General features: G+C 44.0%; 1 protein-coding gene across 1 annotated transcript in view; it reads right to left on the bottom strand.

Annotated features, from left to right (window-relative positions):
- col27a1a (collagen, type XXVII, alpha 1a) overlaps positions 1-25,996 on the bottom strand; it is a 75,432-nt gene extending 49,436 nt beyond the window's left edge. Inside the window, exons 1-5 of the mRNA XM_085792981.1 lie at positions 25,700-25,996; positions 20,483-20,553; positions 12,964-14,471; positions 8,537-8,590; positions 779-832 (exon numbers count right to left, since the gene is read on the bottom strand). Of these exons, the coding sequence (XP_085649107.1) occupies positions 779-832; positions 8,537-8,590; positions 12,964-14,471; positions 20,483-20,553; positions 25,700-25,752 (1,740 nt within the window). The 5' untranslated portion in view covers positions 25,753-25,996. The remainder of the gene's footprint in view (positions 1-778; positions 833-8,536; positions 8,591-12,963; positions 14,472-20,482; positions 20,554-25,699) is intronic.
- Between the last annotated feature and the right edge of the window lie 322 nt (positions 25,997-26,318).

Here is a 26,318-nt window from a genome sequence, read left to right as displayed (position 1 = left end):
TGAGACATACATCAGTCCACACACAATACGATGATGAGGATTTGTTTGGTCGCCTCCTGTTCACACTTGGAAAGTTAAGACAGATTTATTTGTGTTAGTTAGTTCTCACTTTCCGACTTGTAACGTCTTTTTCTCCCTGGAGCTCTGATGATAAATCACTCCGGGTGTCGAACTACAACTCTACTCCTCCTCCTCACTCGCATATATAGAGATGCCATTCCTTTTTTCACAAAGAAAGCCTATAAATGCAGAAACATACACCCACTTTTGAGTATATTTGGTCAACACAGAGCGACCTCCAAGAATCTGAAAAACCCTTCCTGAACTTTCAATACCGAGGGGACTCCACACACTGACCCCTGCTGCACACATGTTAAAGTGATACAGCTCCTCAGTATTTCTCTTGCTGTTGAGTTTGTAGCGTCTCAGAGTCCCAGATGCGCCTGCACTGCTGCTTGTGAACTTAGATGGCCCTGATTCTCAAAACCATAAAACCCTATTACCTCTGTTATAGCTCTTTATGGATTCAAGCTGATATCGAGAAAAACTGAAAACGCATCATCCTCCTCCCTCACTCACTCACTCACAGGATCATCATTCATATAAAAAAAAAAAAGGTAAGATAAGATAAGGTCGAAAAAGTTCTTATTAAATTAGCAGTGGAGGCATGAAGAACATAATCCTGTCATCACGGTTTTCATGTGGAAAAATCAACGTGGCCGCTGGGCAAGGTTCATTTGCGATCATCATGACTTTAGAGTAAGACTGCGTTAGATACCTTGAGCCCGGGTGGACCAGGTCGGCCAGGGTTTCCATGGGGACCGGGAGGGCCCTGTGGGAAAGTCAGGAAAAAAAGCAAAGAAAACATAATCAAAAGGTGATGGAGATCTCAATCAGTCTTCATATTGGGGGGGGGGGGGCAGACAGAGCTGATGGAGACTGTGGCTTTGCTACTGTGAATGAGACCAAAGAGTGGGGGGTAAAGAGGGGGTAAAAGTGGGGTGAAGGGGGGGCAGACTGTCTGGAGAACCTCAGCCTTCATGCTACCTTAACCTACTTTCCTATACATCAACTCTGTGTGTGTGTTGAGGTATTTGGGGTTGGTGTTGGGGGGTAGAAAGCTTATGGAAAATGGGGCTCTGTGGAGCTGCTTCACCATATGGATGTGGTTTTCTTGCCCCTTGTTGCCTTGCCCTCTTCATCCCGCTTGCCCCCCCCCACCTCCCCTCCCCCTTTCCACACACACACACACACACACACACACACACACACACACACACATGCACACAAACACTCATTTGCCAAGCATCTTAATGAGTAACGCAGATCATCCTGTATCAAAACATCGCAAATTCCTCTCCCGGTGTGTGTTTCTGTCTGCGTTGGCTAGTGTTTGGTGAGGAAAAAGGAACACAACAGCGTCTGAAAGCAAACAAAGTGAGATCTACAGTAGCAGCATGTGTGGTAACGTGAACCATCGAGCCTTGTCCAGCAGCTTTCCCCCCACACCCCCCATGGGAAGGTTTAGCACAAAACCCCCTTTTTTTTTTGGAAGCCGGAGAACGAATCCACACCAAATTTTTCTTTTGGTTTTGAACAGCAACCGTCACACTGACGCACGCCGGGGTCTGTCTGTGTCTCCACCACCAAACATCCATCCATCTAACTATCTCTCCGTCTGTCTCACCTTCTCTTCCTCTGAGTGACTTTTTCCTGTGGATCTCTGACCTCACTCCTGCCCCTCGACATGGTGTGGCACCCTTGGGCCTTGAACCAACACCCCCCCAACCCCACCACTTTTTATTTTGCTCTGTACTGGCCCACACGGAAAGAACCTATAGGTTTTAATATAAGTTTGAATATATGTGACATACATAAAATTGGCCGTTTTCATATATACACATTATGCTATATGGCGCATATATGCACAGATAAACTGCATATAGGTTTCATATATGCGCATATATGAAACCTATATGCAGTTTATCTGTGCATATATGCTGCATGCACCATATAGCATATTGCGTATATCTGAAAATGGCCAATTTTATGTATGTAGTGACGTACATTTCACTGCTCGAAACGTACGTCACTACAATAAATTGATACGCTGAGTCCTGCAGAGTTGCGAGTACCCTTGTTTTTTCTATTTTGCCTATTTTTGTACTCTGCACCTGCCCTCGCTGGTGTGATGTGCGTGTCTACTCTGGTTTGTTCTCAATTTTATGTATGTCACATATATTCAAACCTATATTAAAACCTGTAGGTTCTTTCCGTGTGGGGGGTCAAGGGTTGAACGAGTCAGAGAGGGCGGAAAAAGACCCACAACTGCTTTAAGAGCCGGGTCAGCGAGTTTCACTGAGGTGAGTCAAAACAAACCAGGAAGCCATTATGACAGAGATCTGGTCTGCAGCATCAAAAACATGTACGAGCATCCAGACATCAGCTGTCTGTTATCCTACAGACGGACCGCCCAATATAAAAGCCCTAAAGTTTAAAACAGACATGTTTTACACTTGGTCGGGTGCAGACATGACAACATAAATGCCTCTTAGCTGTAACTGCTCTTCCTGTCAAGGGGCGCTTTGATGACAGTCATGTCTGATTCACGGTCTCTCATGAATGAACAGGACGTGGCTAAGCATGTGTAAGGTTACTGTTATCTCTCCGCTGGGTGACTCACAACATGGATTTCCAAACAGACCAGTGGCTAAAATAAAAGTTTTGATAAGATATGAAATATTCTATCTATCTACAGTATTACGTTGTGATGTTTCACACATTTTTATATCCCTCCCACACTCCTCTTTTCCTCTTTCATTTTCATTTTGTACGCAGCTGGCGTTCACTCCACTCAGTTCCTGTGCCCAGACGGTGTTAAGCGACGCTGTTGTTGCCTTAAATAAACTTAAACAAACTAGACATGTTTGAATTACATGCTTCAAAATTAACCCTGTGGTTTACCGCACTTTTTTAGGGGCAGTACACTGGCAGGCACGGGCTGGCACCGACGTTTTTTTTTTTTTTTTTGGTCCCCGCGCTCTTGCCTCCGTGTCGTGTCCCTTTCTCTCACAACAGGTGTCTAATTAGAGAAGACCAGGGTGGGGTTGCACCACAAGCTGAGGGCAAATCAAATGCAAAACCGCCAACCTCTGAACAGCGACGCAGGGCGTTACTGCGGCGACTGCGGTAATAATACTGGTAGCTCTCTGCAATTCATACTCATTCCAAGCTGAACCCAAATGGTCAAACTCTAAACAGATGATAGCTCATAATGTTTCATGTTACGGTGACATGCGTGCTGCCCACTCTCAGGATTATAAATATCTGTGCTTGAAATTCTACATTCACACCATAGGCCTACATACGCACATGGTGGATGCTTAAATCTGGGTGCGTGACATCACATCCAAGGTTTCATCGCCACAAACTGAATATTTTAGAAAAGCCCTTTTTTTTAAAGTGGGCTACGTTGTTGTAAACATCGTCTGACTTTCAACAGCAGCTCCTATAACTGTTAAAATGTATATATACAGTCACCCATATTAAAGATAAAAGAGAGTCTGTATGATGCTGTGCCAAATTACAGCCGAAGGGCCAATGTCTGGTTAAGCAACATCAGATCAAGAGAGCATGTGAAACTGCTGGATGTCTCTATAATTAAAGATCCCAGTCAGCACATACACATAGGCTACACACACACACACACACACACACACACACACACAGTTGCAACTTTGCCTCTAAGGATTCAGGATATATTTCACTGTTCGTTAAAGTCTCAATAGCGCAGGTTGCCTTTGCTGAATGAAAAGAGCAGAATTTGCAGCTCAGTGCCACATAAATTACAGTAAAACTTCTTAATAACAGAAGCAGATGGGGTAAATGAATTAAACGGCGCTGGTGAAAAGCCAATCAGGCCAATTTATTTGCTTCAAGGGGCCAAAGTTTTGAAAGTTAAATACATCATGCAGTGACCAGAACGTAGCCTATGAAAAGGGGGAAGTAGCAGCAGGTATGTAATCCAAAGCATTATTTACAACAATAACAGTAAAAGCCTATAATAGCCATGGCCAGTTTGAAAAAGTTACAATGGAAAACTTTAAAAGCTAGCTTTACACCAAACATTTAAAATCTGGAATTGAAAAATGTATTTAAGCGTCCAATGGGGGATTGCAAAAAAAAAAAAAAAAAAAAAAAGGTGCACTCACTGGAGCGTGGTTTGTGCCTTTTACTGTCCTGGAGACTATTACAGTAATGTTCCAGAGGAGAGATCCATGTATACAGTTTATACTAGGGATTACACAGGCCCTTAAAAAGCTGATCTGTCCCCTGGTGTTACCAAAACAGCCCAACACACTGGGCCTACGCATGCAGAGCTCAACACCTGAGAAGAAGCTCATCTGAAAGCGTTTTCATTGTTGTTGTTGTTGCTCTCTAGGTTTCTATATGAAGTGTCCATCTGGGATGTGAGTTAACTTTATACGTGCAGGTGAAGCAATGTTGTGGAATGAGGCTTTGTGGCAGAGGGGGGAGAAAAAAAAAGGAAGTTTTGGAGGGGAAGCATGAGGAAAGATGGGGCGATTCAGCCAGACAAAGACCGCTTTTGATGCAGCGAGGTTCTCCAGACGAATCCGTTCCCCCCCGTCGTCAGCCCCCTCGGATAGATAGATAGATAGATAGATAGATAGATAGATAGATAGATAGATAGATAGATAGATAGATAGATAGATAGATAGATAGATAGATAGATAGATAGATAGATAGATAGATAGATAGATAGATAGATAGATAGATAGATAGATAGATAGATAGATAGATAGATAGATAGATACGGGATTGTGCAGGCAGCGATGCATCCGCCGTACGTTTCCCCTCTCACACCCTCCTCCTATACCACCGTTGTCATCATTGTGTACACCTACAAACAAGACTACATCGAGGTGCTGCTTCGGCATACCGGCTATAGGCTATAGGCTATATAGGAGCTTTCTGTACTGGCTGGCAGCGGTTGCCGCGGCGACGGCGTCTCACACTCATATGTGTGGGATCAGAGGTCAGGGTTCATGGGTGGTGCTCCGGTTGGGCTCAATGAGTGCTCTGTGTGTCATCATACAGACTTCCAGTAATCCAAGGCTGCAGAAGGTCAGGAGAGAAAAAAGAAAGAGAAAGAAAGAGAGAGAGAGAGAGACTGTCCTCTCCTCAGCCAACAAAAAAAAAAAGAAAAAAAAAAAGAAGAAACCCTGTGGCTGGTATTTAGCGTTTCACGTAGAAGAAGATGCACATGATCACAATCATGCGTTTCCACCTGAGAGCCTGCAGCCTCGGTGATTAGCAGCGTGCGGCATGAGTTCAGGTGTGGATGGTTCATTATTGCACCGATCGACTTGGATTCCTCCTCCCAAATTGAAACCACACTGTCGTCTTGGCCCGGATGAGCCAGTTTGGACAACATATGTGTGCATCTGTTTGCTAGTGTGTGTCTCTGTGTTTGCTAACAGACACACACACACACACACACACACATACATGGCAGCAGCGGCCATTAAACTTGATAAACGCTTTTGTTTACAGGAAAGCTCCATAATAATCCGCCACTCTTTAGTCTTTATACAGGCAGGTCATAAACACGGTCACATATGTGCTACACGCCGTGGGATTAGCGCTAGCGGCATGTATACTTGCTGTGTGAGCGATGTGTCCATGTGTGTGTGTGGGTTAAACTCACTGACTGCGAGGTCAGAGTCAGACACTGGCGGCGTGTTTGCAAGTGACCCCCGTTAAGGCGGCATCAAAACCAAAAGGCCTTTACAAGTGCTTTTTTATTGAAGAGACTTGTTTTCATTGTTTGCGCTTTGCAAACCGACGACTTCCACTGACAATGCCACAGGCGGTTCAACAGCTGGTCTGACAAAGGCCACGTCTAAGCCACCAGGATGTAAATCAGTGCGAGTGATCGGTGATTGGTCGATACATACTGCTGAAGAAGGAGGTTTGACATGCATGCAAGCTCGACCAAGGTTAAAGGGATAGTTCAACATTTTGGCAAATTGGCCCATTGACATAATCCCTATAGTCTTAGCAGTAGGTTCGTTAGTTGTCGGTGCAAGCTATTTTTAGAACGGCGGAGCAGAGCCGTGAGCTGCTCAGAGCTACGCTATGGAGGCTAATGGGATTTATTGGTTTCCCTCATCAAACTCATCAAATACACAATCCAACAACTCCAAAATGTTCTGGTGGACAAGTTGTGACCTGCACATTCACCACGCTATGAGATAATAACAGAATGTTAAGAGACAGAGTTGTTTTAGAGGTAAATTCATGCAAAACCGATGATGCGCGTTCCTGTCAGGGGCAGTTTTTCATCAAGCAGTCTCTGCATTTACCTTGAAAACAACTCTGTCTCGAAACGTTGTGTTATTATCTCATAGCGTGGTGAATGTGCAGGTCACAACTTGTCCACCTGAGTGTTTTGGAGTTGTTGGATTGTGTATTTGACGAGTTTGATGAGGGAAACCAAGAAATCCCATTAGCCTTCGTAGCGTAGCTCTGAGCAGCTCGCTGCTCTGCTCCGCCGTTCTAAAAATAGCTTGCACCGACAATAAGGTAACGAACCTACTCCCAAAACTATAGGGATTATGGCAATGGGTCAATTTGCCAAAATGTTGAACTATCCCTTTAGCACAGAGTCATAACTCTCTGCCCTGAACCAGTCCAAGCTCCAAGAGAAGCTGGAGGGCTCATTCTGCAGTGCATATTTGATGTTAAATATTTTGTGTGTGTTTCTGTTAATTTGTCTTGATAGTCCTGAAAGGAGAAATTGTTCTTGAAAGAATGAAGCTAAATATGGGGTGTATTTTTAGAAAATCTGCTGCTCGGTTATAAAAAAACACAGCTCCACTCAGAATCGTACTTCAACAACACTTGGCTTGATTGAGCGCACTCAGCCCTGTGCTTAGATTGTTATGCTCACTTTAAGTTTCATTCCAGGTAAGTTTGATTTGGATCGCGCAGAATCCAGCGAGGCTGATGCTGGAGAACTGCTACTAGTGACGCGACGGGAGGTGCTGCTGCGGCTTAAATAGCTTTAATTAGAGCCAGACAAAGACCTCCTTATACATCTATAGAGGTGGGGGATCACAGACTTTAGCCTAAGAGTCTCTCAGACACAGGCGGATACAAAAAAACAAAGACAGAGGCGCATTCATCCTAATATAGACAGCATGTGTGCACAGAGTGATGTGGAATAGAAACATCAATAATCTATATTTGATGCATTTAGATGATTCTGTTGTCTGAACTGACTGTGAACTTGTTTGCTTAGTGATTAACACAAGGAGCCAGGGACGTCTAGTAAATATATTATAAAAAAGGACAAACAGTTTACACCCATGCTAATGCCTTTGAGGCTGTACTTTGTGCCACATCAAGTTTAGGCAAATTAAAAATGGTGCTAAAGGAAAAAGAGAGGAGATCCGAGTTGTTAAAATGCATCCTCAGGGGAGCGTGAATGTGTGTACTCGGTTTCACAGCAGTGTCGAGACATTTCATGCCACACTGCAGATGTCAGGCCTTAATGGAGGTGCTTGAGGAAAAGTCAAGGCATCATTAACGTCATTAGGATTCACCTCCAGGGTACAGTAACATGGATGACTGTACTAAATTTCACAGCAGTGCATGTGAAGGCCGTCGTGAGATATTTCAATCTGGAACCGAAGTGCTGGACTTCAAACCGCGTCGCTATCGTGTTGAGGAAGTGAGGGAGAATTCCTGAAAGAAGACCCAAGAATGAGACTATATCTATTTAACTGCCTTGGAGAAAGAGGCCTTTCATTAGCCCAGAATGGGATTCCTATGAAGTGTCGGTGCAGCCTGCTGCAACAGCTCAGTGAGGAGAAGAAAGTCCAGTGGAGCCATGTGTTCTCTGTCTGTTTACAGTGCTTTTATTAGGCATCCTGTGGCACAGGCAGCCTTTTGAAAGGCCGTCTTTATAGGAGCTTTCCTGTTTATGCTTAGGGGTGGGAGGTCAGCACTCACAGCCCCGTGCTGAATATGGTCAATCTCCCTGCATAGGAAAACTTTGTGTGTGAGTATGTGTGAGTGTGTGTGTGTGTGTCAGCTGGGTGATGGGCGGGATTTAAAGTGATGTGGGAGCCGGGCTTTGGCAGGTTATTATTGTAACGACAGAAAACGGTCCAGGACTTTGCCTTAGAGGCTGGAACACACAGATACTGTCCTCTCTGTCCTTGTCTGTCTGTTTTCCTGAGTCACTGCTCTGCCAAAGGGAGGTTATTACTGACTGTTTGCATTTGAGCTTTCGGTCAACATGTATACGTCAGCAGCAGCAGTAGCAAAAACACAAACAAACACACACACACTCACTCACTCACAATAAAGCTAAATAAAGACACACTTATTAGCATAGTGGAATATTTCTTTTTTTAAATTTGGGATTAAACAACCAGACAAATTTATTTCTAGAAGTTGGAAATGGAAGTGTGTTTGATGTGGCTCGAGGGCAAGTGAGGAGACTTACCCGAGGACCCCTCTTGCCTGGCTGGCCCGGCTTCCCTGGAGGTCCTGCCAGTCCCTGGAGAGAGAGCATTCGGTCAGTGCTGCACGCTAATATAAAACATAGATGATCTTATTCTACACCAAAGGAACCCCCTTGCAGCCTATCAAACCCATTGGGTCATTAAAACGCCTTTGTTTCCACGGACAGCTATAGGCCGCAGGGTAGAAAAGTGACACCTTTTCTCTCTCTGAAGTGACTCAAGGTGATGAGAGTTCAGCTTTATCCACCAGGAAGCTCTGAGGCTGTGTGGCAGGAAACCGTAGAAACCCTAGAAATAACAGGTCATTTCCTGCGCCACTCAATGCCCCCTGTGTGGTTCTTTCTATCAGCCTCGTGCTCATTCGTTTTCTTTTAATCAAAAAAGAGGCAAACGAGAGAGAGGTGGGGGGGAAAACAGAGCGCCCCCGTGGCTTCTGTGGCAAACTGAGAGCTACCCGCAGAGAGATCTGGATCCTGATGCAAATGCGTGTTAAATCCTCTACACTGCAAAAACTCAAAATCTTTCCAAGAATATTTGTCTTATTTCTTGTCAAAATGTCTCATTTCTAGTCAAATCAATCCCTTTCCACTTAAAATAAGACTCATCATCTAAAAATTAACTTGTTTTTAGATCATTTTCACTTGCAAAAAGTAGAAAAATCTGCCAGTGAAAGCAAGTTTTTTGTGCTTGTAGTAAGGAAGAAAAACTTTATTATTTTAAGTGAAAATATGCTTGAAAGAAGGAAAAAGTAAAAAACAAGCTGCTTTTTAATGTGATGAGTCTTATTTTAAGTATAATGAGATTTGTTTTGACTAGAAATGACATTTTGACTAAAAATAAGACAAATATTCTTGGTAAGATATTTGATTTTTTGCAGTGTGCATTGCACTTTCTTCTTCATTCACTGTACTGTACAACAAATTACAGTAATTTTACAACACTTTTAAAATCCGATGCCTGAGATAACATGGATATGAGTGTGCAGTAAAAAAGCAGCAGCATCTACCATAAAGCAACAGTTACTGACATGTGAATCTTGTGCCCTTTCTGTACTAGTTTCCGCATCTCAATTTTCACAAGGCTGTGAACTTTAAGAGACAAAAGGACAACTTCAAAAACAGCTTCAAAACACTTCCAGCCGTCACAGCACCATGTCTAAAGGTTACTGTAGTCATAGTCGCTATCTGGACGCCTGTCTGCAATCTGGTACATATCGCTCTGATGATTGTGATTGGCCCCCCCACCATGTCTTCCAGCAGCACGACCTCCATGGTTGAGACCACCCCTATTGTTACAGGTGGCATGCTCAGTGGTAGCCAGAGGACCTGTCAACATCAACACACACCCCTGTCCATCTTCACACTTCCACCCCCTGGTTTGGCGCTCCTTCCTTACACTTGTTTGTTTGTTTATTTCTGCTGTCTTTTCCTCTTTGCACCTGTCCATCATTAGCAAAGAAGATTCATTGGTTGACTTGACAGCTCCCTAAACAGACGAGCAGCCAGTCTCTCGACATGCTCTGTGCTATACCTGGCATCTGAATTTAAAGGGATAGTTCAACATTTTGGCAGATTGGCCCATTGCCATAATCCCTATAGACATAGCAGTAGGTTCGTTACCTTTATTTGTTGGTGCAAGCTATTTTCAGAACGGTGGAGCAGAGCCGCGAGCTGCTCAGAGCTAAGCTACGGAGATTTCTTGGTTTCCCTCATCAAACTCATCAAATACACAATCCAACAACTCCAAAACGCTGTCGTGGACAAGCTGTGACCTGCACATTCACCACACTATGAGATAATACTGGAACGTTACGAGACAGAGTTGTTTTAGAGGTAAATACAGAGTTTGCAACTCCGTCTCATAACGTTCCGTTATTATCTCATAGCGTGGTGAATGTGCAGGTCACAACTTGTCCACCAGAGCGTTTTGGAGTTGTTGGATTGTGTATTTGATGAGGAAAACCAAGAAATCCCATTAGCCTCCGTAGCGTAGCTCTGAGCAGCTCACGGCTCTGCTCCGCCGTTCTAAAAACAATTAAAGGTAACGAACCTACTGCTATGACTACCGCGATTATGGCAATGGGCCAATTTGCCAAAATGTTGAACTATCCCTTTAAAGGTACAGTATGCATTCAGAATTGTGCTGTGATTTGTGAAAGAAATTATTTCAGACTTCAGATTTAAGACATGATGATGAGAAACAGAGTGTGAATATCCAGCCTCTTATTGCCATCATTTTAACAAAACTGTTCCAAATATCTTCAATTGTGGCTACATTGAAGTAATCAGGCAGGTTGGAGTGAGTGTGCAAGAATTTATGAAAATCAGTTCTGGTTTAAATTAAATTTACTTGCAGACAGTGTTGATTAAAAAATAATCAAATCAAATCAAAAAGCTCCAACTCTCACTTTCAGCTACCACATAAAAACACCTGAATATATAATACATTCATGTGTGCAGCAGTGGAACAGTAAGTTATTTTTAAGGCAGCAGCAAGGAGCCAAAGGTGCTTCGGATGGGAAGCGCTGCCATATCTGTGCCGGCGCTGCATGTTTCTCCTGGCAGTCAGAGTGCAGCTTCAGCACAGTGAAAACAACAGCGTCCAAATCACGTTGCTACTGTGGCCTTCAGCTGAAGACTCTTTAATGCTTGAGGCAGGGGGAGTTAAGTGATGAATGGCAGAGTGAGTGGCCGAAACCTCAATGAATGTAATGCTTTTCACTGGCTTCTGACTTTCATATTTGTGTGTGTGTGTGTGTGTGTGTGGATAAGAGAGTGTGTGTGTATACAAGACTCTGCTGTAAGCAGTGGGAAACACAGTACACACATGGCATGTGTAATTATGAAATCCAGACTATGTTGAAAAAGAAGCGTGACTGTGTTCATCTGGGATCTCCCACAGCACTACATGACACACACACACTCACATAAGCACACACACATGCATGCAAATACCCACATGCACATTTTCATGCATGCATGCTCACGATAAATGATCCATCCAGTCTTAACAAATCCTGCCCTATCCTAGATCTGCATTTAAATCGGGACTCTGGCAAAACACACAAACACACAATTTGGCACTTATGTATACAAAGACTAGAACAAGTTCAGATTCTGCATACTGGAAGTTGTCGGTCCAACCAGTCTGAATTTATCATGGTTTAATGTTTGCTGTTAGATCGGTTTAACTAACACTTGTTTTTTGACTCAGAACAGCATGAATACTCAGTAAATTACTTGATAACTTCCTGAACTCATCCTCCTACAATTTCTTAAGAATGATAGATTACAGCACTTTATATTGATACACTCAACACTGTCTGGACACACTGCAGTCTGCAATCCACAGTGGCAAATTAGATCCCACTACATGGAGTAAGGGCACATGTGTCAAACAGCTTTAAACAGAAGCACAAACGCAGCCAAAACACTGAGAAAAAACGTATTATGTTTAGGAAATAACGTAGTAAAACTCAAGTACAGTTTGTTGGTTTTTTTGCCCCACATAAAATAATGTGTGATCAGTGAAGCTAGGTTTGATCTCATGTGTACAGCCAAGAGATTCACTCTAGTGTGAACTGACACCTATTGGAAAAGGTGAAAATGGATCCGCCTGCTTCGGTGTTCTTTCTTCCCGCGATACACTTTAGGCCAAGACTACCTTTGTGCCTGCACCACGGAGCTGAATGATGGTGTTTACTGACTGCTTTGACCCTTGACCCAGCTTTGAAAGAGGCCCATGTGACCTCCACTAGCCCTCAGAGGAATCTGGTGCGGAGACGGCAAGGCGTCAGACCTGACACGTCACACCCAGCCTGGAGGGTTCTGGTGCACACACAGGAAGAAGGACAGGAGGGAGAAAAGCAAGATTTCTAACCTGTGTGGGAAAGGAAATAGTGCCACATTAACCTACATATCTCTGCGGTCTCTTATGTCTAGCCCCAGAGCACTGGAGTCAAAACCCTGGCCCTTTCAGCGGTGACAAAGACCAGAACAGACTGGGAACGTCTCTCACAGAGGTAGTCGCTCTCTTTCACCTCTTTGCTAACATAAACCATCAAACTCACCACCCACAACTGCCAGCACAAACAGCTGAGACTTGGCCTTCATGCTCCTTGCTCATCTGAAGTTTGCAAAAACTTTATTGTACCAATATCAAGGTCATATGGGGCTCACCTGAAGTCTCTTTACATGTTATCTTGCTCATTATCAAGGAGACCATACTGCTCTTTTATTTTTAGATGTTTTTTTGTGCTCTGCTTCCCCACATCTATGCATATGGTGTTAGGTAGTAGCAATTGTCAAAAACACTGTTCAAGAACATACTGTTTATACTAATTCTGTAGTCTTTGTAGGACAGTCACACAAATACTCAAAGCCCAACCCAACAGACCAGAGGTGCTTACCTGTGGGCCTGCGTCTCCTTTCTGTCCTATAGGTCCAGCCAGCAGGGAGAACTGAGTAGGTGGGACGTCCCAGCTTTGGAAGCCGTCAGTGGCAGGTGGTGTTACGGTGTTGTACGAAGGTCTGGTAGGTGGCGGGGTGACTGGAGCCTTGGCTGTTTTGACTGGCTTCGTTGGCTTGGCCTGTCTGGAGACTGGCTTGGAGGTTTTAGCAGTTGTAGTTTTGGAGATGGTTGATTTCGAAGGGCTGACTTTGGATATTGACGGTTTGGAAGGGACAACTTTGACTGGGTTTGTTTTGGGCTTGGATGGAGTGGCTTTGGACGTTGTAACTTTAGGATTGGGAGATGTTTTCTTGGCTGCGGTGGGTTGTGGTTTCTTTGGAACTGCATCTTGGTCTGATAAGGCGTAGTCAGGTTTTGTCTTGGAGGGTTTGGTGCTGGTAGTGGCTGGAATAGTAGGTTTTTTCTTGTTGTCTGTTCTTGCAGTTGTCTTTTTGGGGCCGTTGTGAGGAGTGGGCTTTGGGGGAGTGGGCTTGAAGGTTTTCTGATTTGAAGCTTTAGAAGTTGAGGGTCTTGGGGTCGGTGGTTTTGTTGGGGGTGCTCTTGTCCTGAGTGGTGCTGTGACAGTTTCGGTCCTGACCTTCATGGGTGGAGTGGCCAAACCGAGCTGGACCGTGACGGGCATCACAGTTCCCAGCAGGGGGGTGGGAATGGCCCCGGGTTTGGGCTTCATTGTTTGGGCCACATATCTGACAGCTGAAGCAGCAGCGGCAACACTCTTGGCAAGGCTCAGCCTCGTGGGCTTCCTGGCCGTCTCTGGGCCACCACGTTTCGGGGTAGCAGCGGTAGCCGTGATGTTTGTTTCTCGTGGTAGGATTGGCAGCAACGGAGGAAGGTTAGGCCTGTATGTGTCAGCTTCCCTGCACTGTTTCTTAATGTACCTGCAGTAGTTGTGAGCTGCCTGTGCAGAAGGGACCAGGTCAAATTGGCAGATGGCTCCTTCAAAGTGTGCTGAGGCTTGCTGCTGGCTTGTCCGCCCCAGCAGGAAGGAGCTCTGGAGCTCTGGAGCCAGTCCCTCCTCACTGTCCCACCCAAAGTCTGCATGAACACTCTGCTCTCCGCAGGAGGCATATAGAGTCACTCTCTGTCCATTTATTCCAACTGCCAGCTGGTGCCACTGACCATCGTGGGGCTCATAGGGCAGTGCCACTGAGGTGTTTGGTCCCGTGTGAAGGACCAGTTTGCCCGGTACAAGCTGCAGACCAAGAAGGAGCTTCTTACGGTCTGAGAGCAGGGTGAAGAGGAAAGCACTGTTGACACGGTGCGAGCGTACACTCAAGACCAATGCCAGGTTGGACCAGACGGCCGCTGGGAAGACTGAGCGCAATGGAGCCTCGATGTGCGCCCGCTGGTTGAGGATGATCCCTGATCTGAATGGAATGACCCCTGTTGGCACGGAGCGTGACGGCTTCTCTCCCTTAAGCCCCAACTTTTGGAGGATGTCCACATCTGGATAGAGGGGAAGAGAGCAATGTTAGAGGTGCAAGTAATTATGACAGAGTTGTTTGTGAAGGTTACACAAGAGTGCAGTTAGACAATAGAGAAAATGAAAGCCTGCTATTATGTCCTCTGTTTAGAAACCTGGAAAGATCTATTTTAAGTTTAAAGACTTTAAAGGCCTGGTGGATCACCATCTGCATGTTTGATTTGGCTTAGGTTTTTTATTGTGGATGCCCTTCCTGACGCCACCTTGGTTGTGGGGAGCCAGGCTTTGTACCGTGAAGCCAGAGATCAATGTTGAACCTGCTCAACCACCCGAGCCACAGCCCCTCCACGAAGGGGAAGTTTAGTGTTGAAAAAAATTCAAACACCGGTGGCAGAACAATTGAATGGGTACAGGAGAGTAATTTGTTTCGCACTGATACATCTGGACTGAAACCTTTCCTTTTGTTTGTGCCAGAAATGGACAGAATTAATGCCAGTTTTGTTGATGTGGTAACACTTAAAAATGCAGACCCTTGAGCAACAATTACAAACACACGTCAACAGGAAGGATAGCAATCATGCTGAAGGAACCTGTTACACATCTTCAAATTATTAACAGGACACTCTGGACTCAGTTGCTCTTCCTGAAACGGTTGATGTTCACCAAAAATATTTTATCTATCTTTGCCAGTGGCAGCTGGATTGAATACAACGGCTTACGTGCCAGTTTTACTATGACTTTCCAAGAACAAAATAGAGCCAATCCATGTTTTGCCATTACACACGACAAGCATGGCGGCATCAAAGCCTCATATCATGTCAGACTCATCTGTAAGCCAATACAGAACAGTAGCTCCATAGAAAAGGAGCTCAAATGCTGCAGGGCGAAGAAAAGGGGGAACAAAACAGTTAAAACAAGAAATGACATACAAGGAATAATAAACTCACTGGGTTTTGAGGCCGCCAAACTGCTTCTGTAGGCTGTCTACTGCAGCTGTAGGCCAAAATAAATGACCATGTATAGGTCCAGACTGACATTAAACTAGACTGATGGTCGGGGAGTGTGGGGTGACCTTGGTTAGCTCAGGCTCTGTGAGGGGGCAGATGCTGCAGAGGTGGTGTGGCGGCTTTAGTTTCAAATGTCAGCGGTTTGCAAGACTTGTGCGCCGTCTCCCCAGAAAAGCAAGTTGTGGCGTAACTTTGATTGAATGACTGCAGTGAAGCATAAAACAGCTTCAAGCATGCACACAACAAATGGCTACCACCATATACTGTAGCTTTTTTTTAAATGTATTTATTTTTTATTACCGCACACGCCTGCAGACTCTCAAAGGACTCGCTCACAATAAAATGCAAGTCTAATGTGGCCGCAGTTTAACAGCTCCAAAGGGTAACAACAAAATAATGTAAAGTTTCAAAGCCAAACCAAAGCACAGCGGTTCCAACTGTTTACCTAATTTTTGCCTTCCAGTCTTCGGTCTGTGAATTGGGTTTTGTTCTCGTGAGGGTATACCTTTGAGGAGGCTAAATGAGTTCCATAAACTTTGGATGGATTTTTTTATTTTGACACTGAGAATAGAAAACAAAGGAAATGTGCAATAGAAAGTCCAACAGGGATACAACAAGGATTGCTTTTTTATACTGATTATCAAGGTATGAATTCAGTAAAAATAATGAGAATCCTTTTATCATAGTTCCTATATCTAGTCAAGGTCATGTGAAATCATGGAGCGGGACAAGACTTTGCCGTTGAAATTCACACACAGTGCTGTTGGAAACATGACGGCTGCTGGAGGTAATTGTGAGGGGGGCTCAGTCAAGGCCAAATCATCCAGTACCAGGAACGCACAATCAGGCTAAAGGACCTAATCCGCTCTTAGAAACCAGCTGGCCATATGAGGCGAGGAGAAATCGTTACTGTATAAAGCCAACAAGTATGTGTCTGTGAATTTGGAGGCACAAGGGGCAGAGTTCAGGATCTAAATGTACATTTTATGGCAGAACTATATTACTTCCACACCAATTAGCACATCTGAGTGCTTGTTACTGTATGTTAAGTATATGTGCTGGAAGTATTTGCTTCACTGATATCAAGGCATGGCGTCTTTGTGTTAAAGCTATAGGGGATTAATGAACCGATGGACATCGCCGGCATCATCAGACGACCTCCCTGTCTCCTCGCTCCTCTCCGTCCTCATCAGAGGAGTCAGTCTAAACGTTTACAACACGACAACAGTAACCACAAGTCAGCACAGCATCTCTCTGTTTGGAAACACAGCAGAGTTTTCCAGCCTTTCAGCCATTCAGTCTGAGTGGTCCCAACGCCTCTCCATATGACCTGTGATCTCAGACCCAGGCCCCTAATCATCTTTATTGTCTCACTTTGACCTGCGGTCGCTGGGCCTTGCCTAATGGGGATGTGTGTATAGAAAACATAGAAAAGTGGATAAGCAATGTTGATGAGATGACGGAAAGCGGGAAAGATGAGGGGAAACGAAGGACGGATGGGATGTTCTCAGAGTTGCTCGTGAACCCATACAGAGCGTGGTGGGCTTCAATGACATGCTTGTCTTTCTAGAGTACGATGCCTGCTTCATTAGACCACTGTCAGGGCATCGGCACTTTGGATTTAATTGCATGGAAAAGTTGTTCAAAAATGAGCGGGAATCTGATCCGCAGTCGCTGGAAGCAGCTCTCAACTCAGGATTTCTGCAGAAAATTTATAATATAAAACAAAAACTGACTTGTACAGACCGACTGCTGCTGTGTGATTTTATTTAAGATTATACTAAAACCACACACATCTAAAACAATCATTTCACACTGTGGAAATTGATGCAAATGTAAGCAGTCCTCTTACATAGCCATTTCTTTACAGTCTTTCCATGCCCTTTAGGGTTGTAAGACTTTCCCTCGCTTCAAAACATTAGGGCTTTATAAAATAGCCTGATGAAATAAGAGCTACATGGGTTTCAGTGAGTGTGTACCCATCCACACAGTATGCTCTCCTGTCTGTGTGGTCTCCTCTGCAGAAAAGGACAACAGGACTTGGCAGTGAGGCAGGGGGTGCATTACATCTATCTGTTCTGTACATACAGGCCTCTGTCTGCAAACTGCTGTATTTAAATACCACTTGCACTATAACTGGGTGCATACGTTAACCACATGGTTTTAGATATACAGCACGCTGTGTGGATGTGAACACAACACACACACTCAGACTTGTGTTTAACACAAGGCTGGAGCTCATAGCTTCGCTCCGTGCCAAGTCACTCAAGTAGGACAGAGAGAATATCGAAGGCTCTTTGCTCTGAAATGTTATCCCTTGTAGGGGATGAAGTCACTGATTCATTCAAACACTCTCAAATGATCTCGCTCGGTCTGGCCAAAACGAGTCTACACTGAGCCATTTATGACATTTCTTAATGGAAAGGTCATCCCCACAGCAATACATTACAAGTATTCCCACAACATTGGTTTTGGAGTCAGCACTTGTGAAAATGAAAAACTTTCTTGCAAATTTATTAAACAGAAAAACAGGGATTTGCTCCCGAGACTTGTTTTTAGGAAAAGGGAAATGAGGTGAAAGGGAATCCAGGAAAGACTCACAGCCACAACAAAACAATGGAAGTTGTTTACACTATGTTGCATGCAACTACTGACTGATAAATTAGCTGATGTTGCAGGTGTATGGGTAAGGAATTGAAGAACAGAAATGCCAAAGTGTCACCTTGCAGTTGGGGCATTCTATCAAAATGTTTATTTACTGTATGTCATGGGCTATACAAATTAAAATGTATATTAGCAGATACGTCAGCCTGTGCTGGGATAATTCCTGGCTGCAAACTTCAGCACTAGGTCATCGCTAAGTTGTCTCAGTCGCATCATGTCACCTCTGAATCCATGCCACTGCAGTGATGTCACAAATCTACCACCGAAACTGACCGTTTTCCGAAATAAAATGATCTCACAGTACAATAAGCAGCTTTAGCCAATGTGCTCATGCACCAAAGGGGAGTGTTAGGCAAACATTTGTCCGGCCCTGAGCCAGCTGTCCACCACCCTGAGAGATCCCGTGGGATACACTTCTTCTTAACAAGGTGATCAGAGCTTGCATGCGCCGCTGCACTGACGACGGGCATTCCTGCTCCGGCAGCATCTCAACGTTCACCTCGTCAGAGCCGCCTGCAGAGTTTATAACTACAGAGAGAGCGCATGCAGCTGTGAGTTCAGCCTCTTTCAAACTGTCATATTGGTCATAGACATTTTTACAACTTGAAGACTGATGCCAAGCAGCTAAATCAGAAGCTGAGATCAACTCAGTCGTCATTGAAGTACAGTCCAGTATTTTATTTATTTCCATTTAGGAAGGTTTTTCTGTAGGCCTATAGTTACCTACTTTTTCTGAAGTCTGAATCCCGAATACATAAATGTGGGAAACATATAAATATGTGATCAAAATAAAGCAGTTTTCGTTTTCTCTTTAGAAATATTACTCCATACATATTTAACATATTTACCCGTGGTTGTTTTCCACCACCAGTCTGAATTTCAGAGGTGGGATGGCTGGGGGCTAAATGTAACAAGTCAGCCCGTAAAATCACCATAGCAGCTTTGTTTTACCACACAGACTTTGACTTTGTCACTGAACAATGATTTGAAGTGTAACAAAAAAAAAAGGTTTCAGTCTTGTTGTAATTAACGGAACTGACATTTGGGTTTTGTCTGCCATCAGTTTTCAGTCACTATGTGCATGAGGCCTATTCAACCCTGCGCCTTGTCAGTCTCAATCAAAATGACAAGAGCGGAGAGAAGGGGCCGATTCACTGGACTGTAACTATAACTTTTCATCAGGGGGAAACCACCAAATTGTACCAAAAAAAGTGGCTCAAATCCTCACCAGCTGCTTTTTTTTCCATTTAACCAAGCCTGTCAAGTAAAAAAGTGGTCACAGAGGCTGACTGACAAAAACGATCAGACTGTATTTTATAGTTACTTGACTACACAACCTTCCTTTGCACCTTCTTCATTAAACTGGCAGTAACAGATGTTTTGGCCACTTACTGTAGGAGAAGTGGAAAAAAAAAAGTTGTGACCACTACACTACACTGACATACTGTATAATCAGCTTTTGCACTACTACACCGCTCTTCCAGCAGTTACAGAGCAGCAGCATGATCATTCATCTGGATTTCAACTTTTTGGCCACTTTGATGAATGTCACGTCCAACATTAACTTTCTTTTGGCTCCGTTTTGGTCTCCACCCGCTCTTGAGGGAATCACCTGGTCCTTTAGTTCTTTGAATGCTGCACCATGTTGTTCACCAGCAGCGAGTAGCATTTGGTGGGTTTATAAAGGCGGTAAACAGCCGCCTGCTGCAGCAAATAACAAAGCTATGAGAGCAAAACCAAAAACAAGTGAAGCCAAGGGCCGCGCGTTTCAACACTGACCATTGTGTTAAAATTATAAAAAATGTTGATTGTAGTCACTTGAAGTGGATTGGATAAGATTTGAGATGAGCTAAATATTTTGCCGAGAGGGACTTCAGCAGTAGTTGTTGTGTATTTAAAGTGGTTTATCTTGTGTCTGCAACGGTGACCTCTACGTCCCGTCTGCTAAACACTGTAAATCACATGGAGATTGGATTCTGTAGCGAGGTGCCGGCTCCGGATCTGTGATCTGATGATCGCTCCCTTGCTCACTCGACTTAGCTTACTCAACAACGCGCGTTGTCACGACAACCGCTGGCCCAATTCTCATAGCTATGTGTTTACGTGCTTGGGTAATGACCAAACAGGCAACGAATAACTCTAAATCCTCCCCCCTTTAGTTTACACCCACCTACCCACCTTCAATCACCCCCCCCCCCCCCCCCCCCCCCCCCAGTGCTCCAATAATATTTTACAGTTTTTTCCACTGGTAAAAACTTCTCAGAGTAAAAGAAAGAGGTGAGAAAAAAAGAAAGAAAGAAAGAAAGAAAGAAAGAAAGAAAGAAAGAAAGAGGAGTGACTTGAGAGTGGTTGCCATGTCTTACCTTCAGAGTGTACTTGTGTAAGTCCCAGGTAACAAGTACAATATAAAACGGTGCAGAGCAATAGGGCTCTCCTGGGGGAAAGAGAGGAGAGGAGGTTAGAAACAGGCAGCACTGACTCATGCAATTACTGATGTTTATCTCTTAAAATAATTCTGTACCATTTTCTAATAAGGCACGCTTTATAAAACCCCTTTATAAGTCGTGACTAATGGTTTTCATACATCATTTAAATAATTAATCAAATTACCACAAATGCTTTATACGAACAGAAATTTGGGTTGCCAGGTTGTTAAATTCTGTTCATGGGTTTCTCACTTTCTAATAACCCATAAAGTGAAAGATAAGCCATTAATCAAGCGGCTTTAATTATCTAAGACTACAGCTGTAAATAAAGTTTAGTTGTTTATAAATAGATTTTTGTGCAGGTGGTCACACAGATCAAATAAGACACAGGCATTTTTCACAACCTGGCAACACAAAAGTTGTTTTTTTTTTTTATTAATGCTTGTAACAAATGATGAAAGCATTTGTAAAGTATTTATTAACCTTTAATAAAACCATTAGCTTCGTAAAGAGCGCCTTGTTAGAAAGTGGTACCAGTGCGTCGGGCTGAGGAGCATCCTGGAGTTTTGGTTTAATGAAGACAGAGCTGATGTGATTAGGTTAATCTGTGGCATGTGTCCTGAACACAACACACCACAAAAACATGACAGACTGAGATGTTTTCTGTATCACAATCGCTGTTTTTACATGATCGCATCAAAACACAGACGCAAGCAAAACCATATGCTTCGCAACTGAGCCGCAGTCACATATCATGTGAATAACAAATGGGAACTGGATTCTGCAAAAGCACTTACAACTCAGAGGATAACCTCTCTCCAAAACACACACACACACACACACAGACAGCTTCAACTTGTGGTTTGTACGGCAGAAATACTAGAGTAGACGTATCCATCAACCGTTCTTCCCAAAACCAATGTGCATGCACGCGCACACACATAGTACACACAGACACATACACATTACAAAACAAAAAAATGAAATGGCCTGTCTCTCAACAGCCTCACCACATCCAGGTGTGCAGTAAAGCTAAGGGGCGACTGATTGGCAAGTGGACCGGGAGCACAGTGGGGGACCGAGATCTGGTGACAGGCAGGGGAGCCACTGTTTACCGCTGGAGGTCGTCCAGACACACATGGTCACACACACACACACACACACACACACACATAGACACACACTGGCTGGCTGGCTGGGGGGGGAGGAAATGTGTATAGCAGCTGTGGTTGGAGGGCCACAGAGAAAGCAGGCAGACGCAGGCGTGGGCCGAGATCTCCAAATACATAAATGTGGGAAAAGACGGTAACTATTGTGTAAACACATTCAAACCCAGGACTTGTCCCAGCAAACAATGTGAGCTCAATGAAAAAGGTCGCTTCTCTGTCTCTTTCTCTGTCTCTTTCTCTTTGGAAATATTACTCCATTATTAGGGTTGCAAAAGGGGGCGGAAAATTTCCAGTAAATTTCCGGTAAATTTCCAGAAACTTTGCACAGGAAGATAAGTTAGGGTATTTTGGAAATATTCCAAATTGGAAACCTTCCATGGGAATTATGGGAATTTATGGGAATTAACTGGACAAACTGTTATCATATCCAAACATAAATGTAAATATTTTTGTTTTGTCATAAGCAGACATCCATGCAAAGTAATACAATTAAAATCCTGATGAACAATCAGTTCTTTTACTGAACAACAAAAACATGAATGTTGCATGTGATGGAGGAATAGCATAATATGCTATTCCTCCATCACATGCAACATTACATAGTACACTTGAATATCTAGTAGTATATTATACTACTAGATATTCAAGTGTACTTGCATTAAATCTGGTTGTTTTAGCGAAGATTATGCTACAATATATTTTCCCCAACTAAGTTCCCTGTTTAGGACCAAATTTCGGATTCATTCCCATTTATTCCCATATATTCCCGTTAATTCCCATGAAAAGTTTCCAACTTTGAAAATTTTGCAACCCTACTCCATATTCACCTGTGGCTGCTTCCCCTCCACTGCTCTGAATGATTATAATCAGCCTGTGTGTGTACATATGTGTATGTGTGTGATGGCGACGTGCTTCTATGTGTGTTTACGGTGTCCACATCTCCTGCTCTCCTAGCTGCTAATAAAGCTTCATCACAGTCATCGCCACACACAGCTGGCTGTGGTTACTCAGGATGTGTGTGTGTGTGTGTGTTTGCATGTGTGTATGTGTGTGTGTCTCCCAGACGTCCAGCTGGTTACAGCCTCAGTCAGTTTCTTATCAGCTGAGCAGAGATCCGCTTTCTGAAAATGAGTCATGAATGCTGCACTTTTTTTTCCTTTTTTTTTTTTTTTACACTGCAGCAAATAACGCTCATTCTGTCCCCCAGGCTGTTTACATCTGTGGAAACTGGACCGAGTTTCCCGGGCAACGGCGGCTGTTTTCATTGGCTTTTCGCATTAAAAAAATTCTCTGTGGCTTGTTTAGGTTTTCATTGGGGTGCTTTTGAAGTGTTTGTGACAGGTTTTGGTGGTGGTGGTGGTGGTGGGGGGTGGGGGGGTTCTGGTTGCAACTGAGGTGGATTTGTGCACAGTGGACATTTAAAAATCAGCGCGGCTGACATCTGTCTGCTGTGTGGTTTTCATGCTGCAACAGTGAGCTATGACAAGACTCCCCCAGGGGATTCTGGCTGAGTGGACAAAATACAGACCCGATGAATAATACCTCCTCCGAAGTCGTACATGAAACCGCACAGTGTAACCTATATGTTGTGCAGCGAGCAGCTGAACTCACACTTAGATGGCAGGAGGGGAAGAATACTGCTCTGTGCTGCTGACAGCATCACTGACCCTCTGCTGGTTTTAACTCTGATTAGCGAAAACACCTCCTCCTCTCATTTAAAAGAATAATATATACATAAAATAAGAGTATGTGTGTGTTTGTTTTAGTGTTTTGTGCCTCATTATACGATAATGATCATTATGTTTCTCTCCTTCTCGTTATGTGGTTCTTCTTTACTCCCTGCTGATGGTTTTTTCCATCACTGTCCTTATCTCTTTGCCCTAAAACGAGGCTGCATTAGCCATGTCTAAACTCTGATTTTAACCTCTCGACCCCCTCTCCACACACACACACGCTCACACAGCAGTGCGTCTGTGGGCCAGTGACCAGTCAAAGGTTGAGTAAAAGCCACTGAGAAACCAGTATGGTGTCCTTTCACAAGAGCGGACAACTCAATGATTCCCTGAAAGGATTTCCCAAAGGTGATCCTGCCCCCTCAGTCCACACACACACACACATACACACACAGTGGAAAATTCCTAGGGATGAACAGACACTAAAGCTAATGAGGAGGAGAGTGTAACTGGTATGTCTTCAGACCACTGGTTTACTTGTATGTCCATTATCTGTTTCTTTCCTTTGCTGAATGTTTCCCCCCCCTCCTCCCCTCTCTCTCTAAGCGATTAATCTCAGTTTATCAAATACTTCACATTCGTCAGCCTTGTTCCAATGAATTTTATACTGGGGAGGAGATGAAAAGTGTAAAATTGTGTGTGACTCATTATGATAAATCCCTCAACTTGGGGGTTTTTACTGGCGACTGAAATTAATTAGACCAGTCAGAACGTGTCTGGTTGGCTCCTTCACTTAAAAAAAAAAAGACTCTTGTTTTCTCAGTGTGAGAATAAATCTGTCAAAATACAGTATATCAACACATCGCTCATGAATAGCTGCATGTAAAGAGCCAGGAGTTAGACACAGAGGGCGACACCATGTGGACATGTGGTGCTGATGCTCCACACAGCCTGACACCTCATAGGTAGATTTCTGTATCAAGACCAAACGCAACGTTGGAAATGAGCGATGCAGTTGCAGCACTACTGCTGAACCGTGGCGACATTTATGAGCTTATAAAGTAAAGTAAACCTCCCTCAAGGTGTTTTCTCTTATAACATGTCACCGTCTCTGCTCAGCATCCCACAATAGGTGAGATGGACTGTTACTATTCGGCCGACTTGTTTCAGTGAGAAACTGGTGCAACACTGGGTCAAATGTCTGGACTTTCCTTACTCCCCAGATGACTGTATATCCCACTATCTCAACCACTATCTGAACCTAAACCAGATGTTGAGTGGCCAGTAAAACCACGGATCAATCAAAAGGTGAGGATGATGCACACATGTATAAATGAATGAATGACTTGTCTGCTCCAATTGTGCAAGATCTGGCCGCTGCACCAAGGTCTATAGCGAAGGATTACAACAGATCAACAGTGTATGTGCAAATCTGGGCTGTAAACTCTTGCACATCTGTATTCTATATCTTAAATAAATTGATAAGTGGATGAAATCATGCCATATCCTAATGTTATTTTATAAACAAACAAACTATAAACTATAACAGGCTTTTCTTCAAAGTTGGGAATCTCATCTACCTTGACAGAAAAAATCCCCCCTGTGGTGTGTGTGTATGTGTGTGTGTGTGTGTGTGTGTGTGGGGCTGTGGACGCTGTGGAGTGTATAAACAGGAAAACATGGAAAGCATCCTAACAAAACCTATCAAAGGCTCGAGTGGATGCTGATGAACCTCTCCTGAAACTTTATATGTCTGAATAACTGCTGGCTTTGCTCGCTCTATCAGATGAGTCAGTTTAGTAAACACTGTTCAAGCAAAGTCTGCATGCACCGGTCTGCCAGAGAGACTCCCAAACACTTAGATGAACTGTTTTTCTTTGTGCACATCACAGTCGGACTGTGCACTGAGGAGCAAAGAGAAGAGAGGAGAGGAGAGGGGGGGATATCAGATACAGTCTAAACAAATTAACCTGGACTTTTTGTGCAGTTTAGGATAATAGAGAAATAAAAGAGGAATAGATTTGGATTTATAGACTCTAGTTTAGAAAAGATGATGGTAACTGTCACACAAGGGACAAATGGTGACAAATGACACTCACGGTCCAAACAGAGCCCACACAAAGCCTCACTGGTCCCCAGTGGACAGCAGTGCTGGACCACAGCCAGCCGGCATATCACAGGTAAAAAGCACATGGAGCTTTATACAGTTCCTCTAAGTCTCTAACAGAGTCTCACAGACCGGTCACACCTCTCATCACAACACATACTCATACAGTGAGAGTAAAAATAAAAAATAAATAAATGTGACTTACTTTGTGTCTAGATGAGAGGTTCTGCAATCTCTCCTTCGGGTGCCTAAATTCATTTGTATTCATTTGTCCTGGCAGTCAAAAACCTGATCCGTTAATCACAGCGTGACTCCTTTGCAAAGGGGGCAAAAGACACCGGTCGCCGTTTTACACATTTGACAAGCTTGAGATGAACTTCCAGAGGGAAAAACTCATGTTGAATTGCCTGTCAAGCCCGACATAAATTCCTTCTGGCAGGCTGGTTTGACAGAGAGTTTTCCTGTGCGGTTGTCTGTCGATATTCCCCTGTGTTTCATTCATTTATGCCGATCCAGATTGAGGGCCGCGCAGCCGGAGAGGGAGAGAGAGAGAGAAAGCTGGGTTCTTTTGGATGAGGGGGTTACGGAGTCAGGAGCGTTGGACTCATCCCTTTCCTTTTTAAATAGGCTTTCTGTGGGTAAAGCGATGGCAAATGCACCGCACGGCCAGGTGTCAAGTTACAAACCCAGCGGTTGTATCGAGCAACTACACGCCTCCTCCAGGGGGTGGCCACATGGATCCTACCCAGAGGCCCACGCACCGGTAAACCTGATGAATGGAGCACGGTGACAGCGGTGGGGCAACAGAGAGAGCTGCCTCCAGA

This window comes from Trachurus japonicus, chromosome 12 (genome assembly GCF_045865225.1).
Source record: "Trachurus japonicus isolate A0001 chromosome 12, Traja_1.0".
In the NCBI taxonomy this organism is placed as follows: Eukaryota; Metazoa; Chordata; class Actinopteri; order Carangiformes; family Carangidae; genus Trachurus; species Trachurus japonicus.
The sequence above is the reverse complement of the archived record's forward strand: the minus strand, read 5'-3'. Positions and strand labels throughout refer to the sequence as shown.